The sequence below is a fragment of the Phyllobates terribilis genome, unplaced genomic scaffold, assembly GCF_046119375.1.
Source record: "Phyllobates terribilis strain yellow unplaced genomic scaffold, ASM4611937v1 Scaffold_1__5_contigs__length_1240528914, whole genome shotgun sequence".
In the NCBI taxonomy this organism is placed as follows: Eukaryota; Metazoa; Chordata; class Amphibia; order Anura; family Dendrobatidae; genus Phyllobates; species Phyllobates terribilis.
Window position 1 is genome coordinate 797,418,369 of NW_027362761.1, and position 15,019 is coordinate 797,433,387.

Sequence of the window (15,019 nt, forward strand, 5' to 3'; positions counted from 1 at the left end):
GTCAGTGTACAGGTAATACAGTGATCACCAGTGACATTATACACAGGAGCCCGGTACATAGTATATAGTGTAAGTGTACATGTAATACACTGACTCACTGGTGACGTCTCTAGGTGAAGTCCTTCAGCTACGCTTTTCTCCTTCATCCAGCACAGACCGCCATTACGTCTTCCAGCCAGGACTCGTCTCTGCATAAAATAACACAGTTATCTAGAGCACATTCCCCAACTTCTACATTACGCAGCTGAATACAGACGTGTATCCACCATCAATATATGGTTAGTTATTATACAACCTACCATTCCAAATATAAATTGTAATCCACCACGGTGCCCCCATTAACTGTAAATAGGCACTTAATATATAATTTAATTAGAACCTCTACTCTTTCCGCCAATTTGTTACCAGTTACACTCCTGCATCCGCAACGCCCCCTACTCTATACTTCCTGCTCCCCGCATTCATTATTTACATGCACCCCCTGCCCCAATTCATTATATCATGTCCTGCTCTCCCCACCCCATCATCATTTACTGTCCCCCACCCCACATTCATTATGTGCAGCTCATTATCCCCCTACTCCCAATTCCCCCATGTGCAGCTCATTTTCTCCCAATTCCCCCATGTGCAGCTCTCACCCCCCCATGTGCACATCTCTCATCCCCCTCCCCCACATGTGCCCCTCTCTCATCCCCCTCCCCCACATGTGCACCTCTCTCATCCCACTCCCCCACATGTGCACCTCTCTCATCCCCCTCCCCCACATGTGCACCTCTCTCATCCCCCTCCCCCACATGTGCACCTCTCTCATCCCCCCCATGTGCACATCTCTCATCCCCCTCCCCCACATGTGCACCTCTCTCATCCCCCTCCCCCACATGTGCACCTCTCTCATCCCCCTCCCCCACATGTGCACACCTCTCATCCCCCTCCCCCACATGTGCACCTCTCTCATCCCCCTCCCCCACATGTGCACCTCTCTCATTCCCCTCCCCCACATGTGCACCTCCCATTCCCCCCACTCCTAGTAAATTGTATTTAAAAAAAAAAAAAAACTTGTTATACTTACCCCCATGCGATCCCTGCAGAATCCTCGTCCAAATCGATGACACCAGGTTCTCCTGACTTCCGGTCATGTGACGGTGCCGTCACATGACCGGAAGTCAGAGAAATCATGACAGAGATGTTCCGGCCCCGGCGCTTAGCATGGGGCCGGGGGCCCCATGAGGAGAGAGACACACAAGAGGGGGGCCCCCAAGGGGGCCCCTACCGGCCGGGCCCCATACTGGAGTCAGGGCAGTCATGCCCTGATGGCGGCCCTGCTGGAGGCTGAAGGGGCCCCCTCTCCCTCGGGGCCCCCGTTCAATGAACCGGCTGCACGGGCGGTAGTTCCGCCCCTGTGTGTGAGGAGGAGAGAGTGCAGCGCGCCCGGGTCCCGGCCGGACATTTCAGAGCAGAGAGGGGGCGCCGGCGCCTGAGCACAGAAGAAACGCTGGGCGCTCCCTCTCTGCTCTTCCATAAGAAAAATACCGACGGGGAGGGAGCCAGCGCAGCGCCCCCCTTCACTCTCAAGTTTGAGGCGCCCTGTGCAGTTGCACAGCTGGCACGCCCCAAAGGCCGGCCCTGAATACAGACCTGACACCTTCTTATGTTACTAACACAGCACCAGTCTGGATCTCATCACATAAACCACAATATTGGATACAAGAAAAATTACCTTTAAAATTAATATATACGTTCGGCGAGATCCTTTAAAATGAGTCTTAAAAAGGAGGATGTGGCGGCATTTTTGGAAAACAATCCGGTATTTACTGAAAAATACTTTAAAAAGAAGCTCAAACCAGAGACAATAGCAAATGCCTTTGGCCGAAAAGATATGACTGTGGATTTTGCTACTTTCCGGGAACTTGCTCAAGTAGAAGAAAGTGAAATTCTCTTTGAACTTATTAAAGACATGCAAGAAAGTATAAACATGGAAAAAGTTGTATTTAAGACTCTTAGGAGGATCAGTAGTCTTATTCATGCGGATCGGTGCAGTCTCTTCATGTACAGACAAAGAAATGGGACTCCTGAATTAGCTACCAGACTTTTCAATATCCAGGAAAATAGTAAATTGGAGGATTGCCTTGTACCACCCGACAGTGAAATTGTGTTTCCTTTGGATATTGGCATTGTAGGACATGTTGCACACACAAAAAAGACCATCAATGTCACAAACGTTTCTGAGGTAGGTGCAAAGCTATTCCTAATGACTAGATTCCATTATGCGAATAGATTTTTTCAAATAAAGAGTTAAAACTACTAATAGTTCATTAAAGTTACTTTCATATAAAATATTCAGCAGCACTGAAGAAATAGCGTTATCATCACTGACCCCATTGGGACTCACAATCTAAATTCCCTATCAGTATTCTATGGGCCATTTATTGTCCAGTTTTTGGTGCTTTTCGCCTATTTTTCATTTGTGCCCTATTCTTCTTTTGATTGGCCCCCTTTTTAATATCTATTTTATATGCTTGTCTGTATTTATATAGAGTGTTTTTATATTGGGGTTTCCAAATGTTTTCGTCTGATTCATTAATTACAATAAATCTAGTCAAGTCCCCCCAAAAATGATTTTATGTGCATTTTAATTTTTGGCACAAAAATTTGCTACATTTTAGTGTAATATGCAAATTTTCACTGTAAAAATGCAAAAAAGGGTAATAACAACAATAAAGAGCATTTCTGATAAATTCATGAATCATGTCCACCATTTTGAAGAAATTGGCACAAAAAAAACATATTATCATAAAAAATAACACACACACAAAAAAAAGTAACTTGAATGATGAATCAGGCCGAGTATCTTTGGAGTGTGGAAAACAATCCACAAAAACAGGAAGAGCATACAAATGGCATGCCGACATGGTGTTTGATGAGATTTATTTCCCGGACCCAAGTGCTATAAGGTAACAGTGCTAACCATTGAGCCTCTGTATACAGCATATACAGTTATATGAAAAAGTTTGGGCACCCCTATTAATCTTAAGCTTAATGTTTTATAAAAATTGGTGTTTTTGCAACAGCTATTTCAGTTTGATATATGTAATAACTGTTGGACACACTAATGTTACTGCCTTGAAATGAGGTTTATTGTACTAACAGAAAATGTGCAATCTGCATTCAAACATATTTAGATGAGAGCCAGACTTTATCTCCTGGACGAAATTGTGGAGGATCCAGGCGTTTTTTGTCAGCGTGTCTTTTCATACGCTCGGATGACAGAAGGAGTGCGGACCGGGTACTCTCCCATATGGAGGAAAATTTGCTAACGAGAGATTCCGCAGCCGGGTTGTCCACAGAGGTGGAGACAGGAAAAGGAATCCGAGGATGCTGACCAAAGACTACAAAAAATGGGGATTTGGAGGAGGATTCGCTCTCGTGATTATTATAAGAGAACTCGGCCCATGGTAGGAGATCCACCCAGTCAGAATGGTGGGCATTAACGAAGTGCCGGAGGTAACTGGTCAGGTTCTGATTGATCCGCTCCACTTGACCATTGGACTGTGGGTGGTAAGCGGAAGAGAAGTCCAGGGTGACGTCTAGTAGTTTACAAGTGGCTCTCCAGAAACGTGAGGTGAACTGTACCCCACGATCCGACACGATGTGGAGGGGCAGGCCATGAAGACGGAAGATGTGGCGGATAAAGTCTTTAGCCAGCTCGGGTGCAGACGGAAGGCCTGGCAGGGGAATAAAGTGAGCCATCTTGGAAAAGCGGTCAGCGACCACCCAAATGACCGTACAACCGGCAGAGACGGGAAGATCTGTTATAAAGTCCATTGCTATATGCTGCCAGGGGGCAGCAGGTACAGGAAGCGGAAGGAGGCGTCCGGCTGGCAGATGTCTCGGGACTTTGTTGCGGGCGCAGGACACACAGGCAGAAACAAAGTCTATTATGTCCTTGTGCAGGGTAGGCCACCAATAGTGCCGGGCAATAAGCTGGAGGGTCTTTTTCTGACCGGCGTGGCCAGCTAGTTTAGACGAATGGCCCCAGTGTAGGATCTTCTCCCGATCAGGTACTGAAACAAACGTCTTACCGGGAGGGAGACGATTTAGACTCACGGGAGCCACCTGCATTACTCTGGCGGGATCGATGATATGTTTAGGTTCTTCCTCGAGATCGGACATCAGAAAGGATCGGGACAAGGCGTCTGCTTTGACGTTTTTGTCAGCCGGGCGAAAATGAAGAACAAAATCAAAGCGAGCAAAAAACAAGGACCACCGGGCTTGGCGCGGGTTAAGTCTCTGGGCATGCTGGAGGTAAGCCAAGTTCTTGTGGTCAGTGTAAATTATTACCGGATGAAGAGCCCCCTCGAGTAGGTAACGCCACTCCTCCAACGCCAGCTTGATGGCCAATAACTCTCGGTCTCCTATGGAATAGTTGCGCTCAGAAGAGGAGAAGAGTTTGGAGAAGAAGCCACAAGTTACCATTCTCCCGGAAGATGATTTTTGAGTAAGTACCGCTCCGGCTCCAGAGGAGGAGGCGTCAACTTCCAGGAAGAACTGCTTGTTGCCGTCCGGGCGATGCAGCACCGGGGCCGAAGAGAAGGCCTGTTTTAGGGAAAGAAAGGCCTCCTCTGCTTCGGGCGGCCACTCTTTGGGATTAGTACCCTTACGGGTGAGCGCGGAAATTGGGGCAGTCCGGGAAGAGAAGTGCGGGATGAAGAGGCGGTAATAGTTGGCGAAGCCCAGGAACCGTTGAATAGCCTTCAACCCCTCTGGTCGGGGCCATTTCTCGATGGCAGACAGTTTCTCAGGATCCATTTGTAGGCCGGTCTGAGAGATAATGTAGCCCAGAAACGGAAGCGAGGTCTGCTCAAAGAGGCACTTCTCATATTTAGCGTAGAGATGGTTCTGCCTGAGCCTGAGCAGGACCTGACGAACATCCCTCCGGTGAGTCTGGAGATCCGGAGAGAAGACCAAGATGTCGTCCAGGTACACCACTACGCAGGAGTAGAGAAGGTCCCGGAAGATGTCATTGACCAACTCTTGAAAGACGGCAGGAGCGTTACAGAGGCCAAAGGGCATTACCAGATATTCATAGTGGCCGTCCCGGGTGTTGAATGCCGTCTTCCATTCATCCCCCTGACGGATACGAACCAGGTTGTAAGCCCCACGGAGGTCCAGTTTGGTGAAGATTCTAGCCCCTCTCAGACGATCAAATAACTCCGGAATGAGCGGAAGGGGGTACTTATTTTTCACCGTGATCTGGTTAAGGCCTCTATAGTCTATACAGGGACGGAGAGAGCCGTCCTTCTTTTTTACGAAGAAGAAGCCTGCTCCCGCCGGGGAGGTAGACTTCCAGATGAATCCCCTGGCCAGATTCTCCTCAATATATTCGGACATCGACCGGGTCTCAGCAGCGGATAATGGATAAATACGCCCACGGGGAGGAGTAGTACCGGGTAACAAGTCGATAGGGCAGTCGTATGGTCTATGAGGGGGTAGTGTCTCTGCTTCCTTTTTATTAAAGACATCAGCATAAGACCAATAAGGAATCGGAAGTCCAGGTAGATTAGCTGGGGTAGGAGAAGGACGGACGGGATGGACGGTAACCAGACAGGTCTTATGGCAGTCCTGTCCCCAGCGAAGGACTTCTCCGGTCTGCCAGTCAAGCACGGGTGCATGTCTCTGGAGCCAAGGTAGACCTAGCAGGAGGGCGTGAGAGAGTCCAGGCAGAACATGAAAGGAGATACTCTCAGAATGCAGCATTCCCACTTGCAGAGTAATGGATTCGGTGATGAGTTGGATGGGGCGTGGTAAGAGACCCCCATCCACGGCAGAAACAGACAAGGGTACAGCCAGAGGTTTGGTGGGGATGCGGTACTTCTCTACCAGGGACTGTGAAATAAGATTCCCGGCTGCTCCAGAGTCCAGTTGGGCTAGTTCGAAATAACGGTTCTCCCCGCAGACGATTGAAACTGACAGCAGCAGAGATGGAGAGGATTTATTCTTGTCTAGGTCGACCTCTCTGAGCGAACCTAGACACAGGCGTTTCCCGACCTCTCTGGGCAGGCACGGATCCGGTGCTCCTTACTGCCACAGTAGAAGCAGCTCCCCTCGGCACGGCGTAAGTCCTGACGGGTTTTGACCATCTTGGTCTGGTCGACCTGCATAGGCTCAGGAGAGTGTACCTGGGGAGAGACGGAGGGAGTGACGGGTTTCTGAAAAGTAGGAGCTAGACGTGGAAACCTCCTCTCACGGGTGACCTCTTTGGCACGCTCCTGGAACCGTAGGTCAATCCGGGTGGCAAGAGTTATTAGGTCATCGAGAGTGGTAGGAACGTCTCGACCGGCAAGTTCATCTTTAATACGGCCGGACAGACCCTCCCAGAAGACGGATACCAGAGCGTCGTTATCCCAGGCCAGCTCCGAGGCAAGGGTCCGGAACCGTATGGCATATTGGCCCACGGTGAGACTTCCCTGACGGAGGCGTAGCAGAGACGATGCGGATGAGGTCTTCCGTCCGGGTTCATCGAAGACTTTCCGGAAAGCCGTGAGGAAGGCAGGCAGGTCGGACACCAGGGGGTCTCCTCTCTCCCATAGAGGATTTAGTCAGGCCAGGGCCTCCCCGGTGAGATGGGACATGATGAAGGCAATTTTGGCCCGGTCGGAGTTAAACTGGTGGGACAATAGTTCAAAGTGCAGGGTGCACTGATTAATGAAGCCCCGAGCCTGGGCGGGGTCGCCTCCGAAGTGAGGAGGTGCAGAAAGCCGGGGTCCGGGGTAGGATACCATGGTATTGGTGGGCAGCGGAGCTGCCGGGTTGCGAGTCATGGCACTGGCGGTGGTTGCTGGTGGAGCAGTCAGAGTGTCCAGGCGAGAATTGACATTCCGCAGGTGACCCAGGATGGACTCCTGTTGGGACCTCTGACGGGACAGTTCATGACAGAGGTCCGAGAGCGAGGGAGCTTGGGTGCCACCGGGTTCCATGGCCCGAGCAAACTGTAATGGGTCTGGGAGGCGGAACCTCTGAGCTACTATACAAGGGGGCAGTCCATGTAAGGGAGCGGGTGGCGACCAGGCAGGCAGTCACAGCAGGTGACTGGGACAGTCTCTGGAAGAACGGGCAGGAGATCACGACAAGTGACTGGGGCAGTCTCTGGGTGAACGGGCAGATGGTCACGGCAAGTGACCGGGACAGTCTCTGGAAGAACGGGCAGGAGATCACGGCAAGTGACTGGGGCAGTCTCTGGGTGAACGGGCAGGTGGTCACGGCAAGTGACCGGGGCAGTCTCTGGGTAAAGGGTTGGTACGACCTGTGGCGGCTGATGGTAGACTTGAGCTCCCAGGTGAGCAGGCGAGAGTCTCTGGATAAACGGGTGGTCACAGCATGTGACGGCGGAGCCTCCAGGAAGACCAACAGACAGGCGGCAGATGAGCGCTCCCAGGAGAGCGGGCAGAAGTCTCTGGACAGGCGGGTGGTCACAGCACGTGACGGCAGAGCCTCCAGGTAGGCTAGCAGACAGGCAGCAGATGAGCGCTCCCAGGTGAGCGAGCAGGAGTCACTGGACAGGCAGGTGGTCACAGCATGTGACGGCGGAGCCTCCAGGTAGACTAGCAGGCAGGTAGCAGGTGAGCGCTCCCAGGTGAGCGGGCAAGCTGGTCCATAGACAGACTGACGGGAGTAGGAAGGCAGACCGTCGGACCTCAGGCAAGCAGGCAGGTGGCTGGTGTGCGCTCCCAGGTGAGCGGGCAGGCTGGTCCTTAGACAGACTGACAGGAGTAGCAAGGCAGACCGTCGGACCTCAGACTAGCAGGCAGGTAGCAGATAATCAGGCAGGAATCTGGCAGGTAACTGGCAGGTAACTGGCAGGTAACTGGCAACGGGACCTGAGGGCTGAAGCAGAGTAGTGAACAGTGCAACAACATTGCTCGGGCACCTCCATTTTGGAGGAGGTGCCTTATATATGGTAAAGTCCTCCGGCCATTGGCCGGGGACTCCTTAGGACGGCGCGCGCGGCCCCTTTAAGAGGGAGGGAGGGTGCGCGCGCGCGCCCTAAGCACAGTGGCCGGGAAGGAGCGCGCGCTGCCAGCAGAGCGGGAGAGGGACGCCGGGCACGGAGCAGAGCGGTGAGGGGAACTGCGTCCCTGCCTAGCAGAGGGCAGGGACGCCGGCACTACAAATAACACTTTAAATTCCATATATTTAGAATTTCCTATTGAGAAAAAAAGCGCTTTGATGTGGTAGAAAAAATAAAAAGGCAAAAATTGCTTTGGGGTTTGTGGCCCCGTCCTTTTTTTAGACCTGTCATGTCCGTTTAATTGTGAAAGGTTGAATCAAATGTTACTTTTATACATAGTTCCATTACTCTTTGTTAACCAGTCATGTTTTGCTAGAGCACTAGGCTTAGATATCACCAAATGTTTTAAAAAAATCTACATAATGCTTTTGATCATATAAAAAATAACATACTTATGTTCTCACTCAGCTCTCACACATCCTCGGCTACCACTTTATCTTGTGTAGCATTCCTATTTTAATACGCTATCTTGATACACTATCTATCTAAACTTGTAGTCCCTTAATGTCTCTGTACAAGCTGTATGTATAAATATGCGTTTAGTGGGGGTTACTGAAAAATTAACTGTTTTAGACGCTGTACATTTGGCTATCACAGTTCTACATGCCAAGTCAAACGAGCTCGTGTTGTAGATGGTCAATGCCTTTGACAAATGGATGGAATAATTAGCTAGATTTTCTTGCTGAATTATACCCTAGCAATTACTTATTAACTTTTTAAAGGGGTTTCCCACTATGATATTGATGACCTATCATTGGGATAGACAAAGTGCAACGTTTCGACTAGACACAAGTCTTTGTCAAGACTTTTGTCTAGTTGAAACGTTGCACTGTATTTGGCAGAATAAAGAAGACTTTTTTTACTTCATCCAAGTTTGAACGCTGTCTTTCACTTTGTGCATGGCAATTTTTTCCAAATTAGCTCCTCGGAGTCCTGGACGCTGCATCCTCCTGTGGATGTGATGACCCGGTTCCTAATATGTCCTAGATGAAGTGCTGGGGGCAAATTTCTATCATTGGAATATGTCATCCATATCAGATCAGTGGGGGTTGTACACTCAGCACCCCCACCAATCAGCTCTGGCAGTGTCCATATCTAAAATGTGTATGGAGTGGAACATCACCAATCATTTGAATAGGAGCTAATCTGCAGTACATGAGAGCAGCCACTAGCAGTGCTATAGAGCTGTTTACACTGTTTACATCTGGCTGTTGGTGCCGCTGATAACAGCTGATTGGTGGAGATGGGGGACTTTGCACCCCTATAATCTTATAATGATGACCTCTCCTATGGCATGGTCATTAATTTTTGGTTCCTGCATAATATCTTTATTTTTAATAGTAGTAAAACAGCGTATTAAAATACATTCCTCAACACTGGAATTACAACAAGAAGGAAAAGTCACACAATTATGGAAATCACAGGAGGGATAGACATGTTAAAGATATGAAATTGATGAGGCCCAGGGCCTTGTTCATATCGTTTTCTTTTAGTTTCACTTGGATCATACCTACAATTAACTTGCTGACTATATTAGGTGAAACTGTAAAAGCACTGGGATCAGGTACATCAGTCTCTCTCACCTCTTTAGTATGTACAGAGCTGAAGAACCCATTTATTTATTCTGTCTTCTCTTGATCCTTACTGACAAACTCCCTGCTACCATTGTTTAGGGAATCTACCTGTGCAGACTTTGTTTTTTTGTATTTATATATTTAAAGAGAATTTGTCATGAGTTGTTTAGTACCTCATTTGAGATTAGCATAATGTAGGGAAAGAGACCCTGGTTCCAGGAATATACAGTATCACTTACTTTACTGGGTGCAGCAGTTATGTTACAATCAAAGTTTTATCAACTGTAGATATACAGTTGAAACCAGAAGTTTACATACACAATATAAAAAGATACATATGCATGTTTTCTCAATATATGACATGAAATCAGAATAAACCTTTCCCGTTTTAGGTCAATTAGGATTACCATAATTTTTAATATTTGCCAAATGCCAGAATAATGAGAGAGAGGGAATGTTTTAAGGCATTTTTATTACTTACTGCAAAGTCAAAAGTTTACATACACTAAGATTACTATGCCTTTAAACAATTCTGGACTGCCCATATGATGATGTTGTTAGAACTCTCCTGTTAGGTTTTTTCTATCTTGCTGGTCACATGACCTTTTTTGCCTATTTAATCCTGCTCCGGCCTCCTGGCCTTGCTGGACTTCATTGTAATTTCTACTCTTAAGTTAGCCTGGTGCTTAGTTACCTTTCCCAGTCAGTTTAGCTTGGTATTCGGACCTTTATGTTCTATGTTGTGTGTTTGTCTTTTACTGCTACAATTTCTGCTAGGAGGTGCCCATACTTTATCTCAGTCCCTAGTTCTTGTAGAGATCCCTCCCTTGCATCTATAGGTCTTCGTACAGACTAGCCGAGGACTTTAGCGGGTCTGATCGCAGGATCAAGTTCCCCGTTACATCGTAGGGATCTAGCTTAGTTCTATTGTAGGGACAGATCTCCTTTCTTTCCTTAGTGCTTGTAGCAGATCATAACAGTAAGTCCAGCCCAAAAATATCTCTAAGGAAAGACTTCCAGTTTCAATCATGGTGTCGGTTCAGGATTTGGCTCAACGCCTGCAGGGACTCTCTCTGGAGGTGGCCGAGCTCCAACAACACGTGAGTAGCTGTTCTGGAGCACATTTTGTGGAGCCTATGGTACGTTTGCCTGATTTATTCTTTGGTGATCAACAGGAATTTTTTTCCTTTAAAAATGCTTGTTTATTGTATTTTCGTTTGAGACCCAGATCCTCTGGTGATGAATCACAGCGCATAGGGTTCATAATGTCACTTTTGCCCAAAGAACCTCAGGGATGGGCCTTTTCTCTCCAACCTAGTGATCCATGCTTTAGATCAGTGGATAGTTTTTTTTCTGCTTTGGGTTTGTTGTATGATGATCCTGATCGTGTCTCATCAGCTGAGCCTGAATTAAGACATTTGAGGCAGGGATCAGGTAATGTGGAAAAATATTGTTCTCACTTCCGTCGGTGGTCTGCCCAGGTGGGGTGGAACGATTCAGCTTTGAAAAGTTTATTTCTTGCGGGGCTAGGTGAAAGGATTAAGGATTTGCTGATTGCTTATCCCACACCTGGAAACTTGCAGGAGGCTATGCAATTAGCTATACGGGTGGACAGGAGACTGCGTGCAAGGGTTAATGAAAGTAAATCCTCTGCCATGTCAGCTCCGAGTCTTGAGAGGGTCTGTACTGACATTGGAGAGCCGATGGAGATTGGGGCGATGGCACCCCGCTCTCAGGAAAAAGACCGCAGATCTTCTGAAGGTTTGTGCTTTTATTGCGGGAAATCTGACCATTTTATTAAGAACTGTGTGCTTCGTATGAACAAAGAAAAAAAAAAAGGTCAGTTACGCCCATATTGCCTGTTTAAATTCTAAGGGGGTATTTCTTTCTGCTACTACTGCTGCTCAGGAAGAATTAATTGAATTTCGGATATTTGTGGATTGTGGTTCTACTCTGAATGTGATTGATGGGGGATTCTTGGAAAAACTTAAATTAAAACCCAAACCTTTGTCATCCCCTATTGCTGTGGTTTCTGTCGATGGCTCCCCCTTGAAGAGTGTTACTCACAAGGTCTGTGAATTTCCCCTCACTATTAATGGTATTCATCAAGAGGATTTGGTAGTATTAAATAATTTGCCTTCTCCAGTAATTTTGGGGTTACCCTGGTTAAAATTGCACAATCCTGTACTGGATTGGTCTACCAATGAAATTAAGTCCTGGAGTCCTAAGTGTTATGACAAGTGTTGTAACGGACGTATTGCTGCAGTGAAAAAAGGGGAATTACCTGTACCTATTCAGGATTTTTGGAGAGTTTTTTCTGAGGAGGAGTCACAAATATTGCCTCCCCATAGAGACTATGATTGTACCATTGAATTTGTCCCTGGAGCGACTCTTCCTAAAAGTCGTTTATTTAATCTTATTATTCCTGAGAGAAAGGCTTTGGAGGAATACATACAGACAAGCTTGGCCGCCGGTCACATTAGGCCTTCCAAGTCTCCTGTGGCTGTTGGATTTTTTTTTGTTAAAAAAAAGGACGGCGGTTTACGTCCTTGTCTGGATTTTCGTGAGATTAATAAAATTACTGTACGCAATCCTTACCCACTGCCATTGATTCCTGATTTGTTTAACCAGTTAGTGGGGGCCAAGTGGTTCTCTAAAATTGATCTCCGGGGGGCATACAATTTGTTGCGCATGAAGGAGGGTGATGAATGGAAGACTGCTTTTAACACTCCTGTGGGTCATTTTGAGAACCTGGTTATGCCTTTTGGTCTTACCAATGCTCCAGCATTTTTTCAGAATCTTATTAATAACATCCTTAGACCTTTGATCGGCAAAAATGTGGTTGTGTATTTGGATGACATTTTGATTTATTCGCCTGATCTGGAGTCTCATTGGCGGAGCGTACGTGAGGTATTACAGTTATTAATTGACAATTCGCTTTTTGCTAAGCTGGAGAAATGTGAGTTTGATGTACAGAGAATTAGTTTTTTGGGCTACATTATCTCCAGCGAGGGCTTTGAGATGGACCCTGTGAAGGTTCAGGCGGTTCAGGAATGGCCTAGGCCTATTGGTTTGAAGTCGATACAGAGGTTTTTGGGTTTCGCCAATTATTGCAGAAAATTCATTAAAAATGTTTCTATTATTGTCAAACCACTGACCGATCTCACCAGGAAAGGTGCTAATGCGGTTCAGTGGACTTCTGAGGCCATTGAAGCTTTTGTGTTTCTAAAGGAGAAGTTCAGCTCTGCTCTCATCCTTATGCAGCCTGATGTGACTAAGCCGTTTTTGGTTGAGCTTGATGCTTCTTCGGTGGGGGTCGGTGCGGTGTTGTCTCAGAAAAACAAAGATGGAGTACATCCCTGTGCTTTTTTTCAAAAAAATTTTCTGAGACTGAACTTAACTACGATATTGGTAATCGGGAATTGCTGGCTATTAAACTCGCATTTGAACACTGGCGTCATTTCTTGGAAGGTGCTGAATTTCCCATTCAGGTTTTCACTGATCATAAAAATCTGATCTATCTTGATGCTGCCAAGCGCTTGAATGCCCATCAGGCTAGGTGGGCACTTTTTTTCTCGCGGTTTAATTTTTCCGTTACTTACATCCCGGGTACCAAGAATGTTAAAGCTGATACTTTGTCTCGCAGCTTTTCTCCCATGGTCGGTGCTGAGGAGGAGGGGAGCATTTTACAAGAAGGTGCTGTGATTGCTGCATTGGACTCCGTTTTGGAAGATGAGATTCTTAAAGCACAGGAGAATGCCCCATCTAACACTCTCCATGGGAGGTTGTTTGTGCCTAGGACCTTTAGGAGAGATTTGTTTGTTGAGTGTCATGAGTCTCGGTTGGCAGGTCATCCAGGAATTTCTGAGACCAAGAGACTTGTGGGTCGCAGTTTTTGGTGGCCTGGATGGCAGAAGGAAGTCATTAAGTGGGTGCGTCAATGTACGGTGTGTGCTAGATCTAAGTCTGCACATACTCCTGCAGCGGGGTTGCTTTGCCCTCTGGAGGTTCCTAGTGCACCTTGGACACATCTGGCTATGGACTTTATTACTGACCTTCCCCCCTCTGAGGGTTTCACAGTCATCTGGGTGGTCGTGGACCGTTTTAGCAAGATGTGTCACTTGGTTCCTTTCATCAAACTGCCCTGCGCTAAGACACTCGCTAAGGCCTTTGTCAAGGAAATTGTCAGACTACATGGCGTTCCTACTGACATTGTTTCGGATAGGGGACCTCAGTTCGTGGCTCGTTTTTGGCGTGCTTTTTGTGACAGGTTGGGAGTTCATTTGTCGTTTTCATCCGGATATCATCCTGAGTCTAATGGCCAGACAGAAAGGAAGAATCAGGATGTTGAGCAGTTCTTGCGTTGTTTTGTGGCAGACAATCAGGAGGGGTGGTCTGAGTTTCTGCCACTTGCTGAGTTTGCTCTTAACAACCATACATCCTCTTCTGCTGGTTGTTCGCCTTTTTTTGTTGTTCTGGGAGACATCCGTCTTTTTGGTCATTCTCCAAATTGGTATCGGCTGTGCCTGAGGAGGAGAGTTTTTCCAGTGACTTGGAGAGAGTTTGGACGGATGTGCGTGGTAATCTTCAGGAGGCTAGCAAAAAATCTAAGAGGTACTTTGATAGGAAACGGCAAGAGGTTTTGTTTGCTATTGGTGACATGGTTTGGTTGTCCTCTAAGAATCTGCGGTTGAGGATTCATTCTAAAAAATTGGGTCCCAAGTTTGTAGGGCCCTTTAAGGTGCTTCAGGTAGTTAACCAATCTGCTGTTAGGTTGGAGGTTCCTACCTCCTGGAAGATTAATCCGGTGTTTCATGTTTCTCTGTTGAAAAGAGCTTATGTGTCGGATGGAGACATCTCTGCCACTGTTCCTCCGGTGGTGGAGGACGGGGAATACGAAATTTCCCGCATCCTAAATTCTAGACGGTATAGAGGGAGTTTGCAGTATCTCGTCGCTTGGAAAGGTTTCGGACCCGAGAATAACTCATGGGTGAGGGCGGATGATGTTTCTGCTTCCAGACTTGTCAGAGCGTTTCACAAGAGGTTTCCTGATAAGCCTGGGTCTAGGGGATCCGGAGGATCCTCATAGAAGAGGGGGTACTGTTAGAACTCTCCTGTTAGGTTTTTTCTATCTTGCTGGTCACATGACCTTGTTTGCCTATTTAATCCTGCTCCGCCCTCCTGGCCTTGCTGGACTTCTTTGTAATTTCTACTCTTAAGTTAGCCTGGTGCTTAGTTACCTTTCCCAGTCAGTTTAGCTTGGTCTTCGGACCTTTATGTTCTATGTTGTGTGTTTGTCTTTTACTGCTACAATTTCTGCTAGGAGGTGCCCATACTTTATCCCAGTCCCTAGTTCTTGTAGGGATCCCTCCCTTGCATC

General features: G+C 47.3%; 1 protein-coding gene across 1 annotated transcript in view; it reads left to right on the top strand.

Moving 5' to 3' along the window:
* The first annotated feature begins 1,756 nt into the window (after window positions 1-1,756).
* PDE6B (phosphodiesterase 6B) overlaps window positions 1,757-15,019 on the top strand; it is a 154,203-nt gene continuing 140,940 nt past the window's right edge. The window contains exon 1 of the mRNA XM_073655205.1: window positions 1,757-2,227. Within this exon, the coding sequence (XP_073511306.1) occupies window positions 1,757-2,227 (471 nt within the window). The remainder of the gene's footprint in view (window positions 2,228-15,019) is intronic.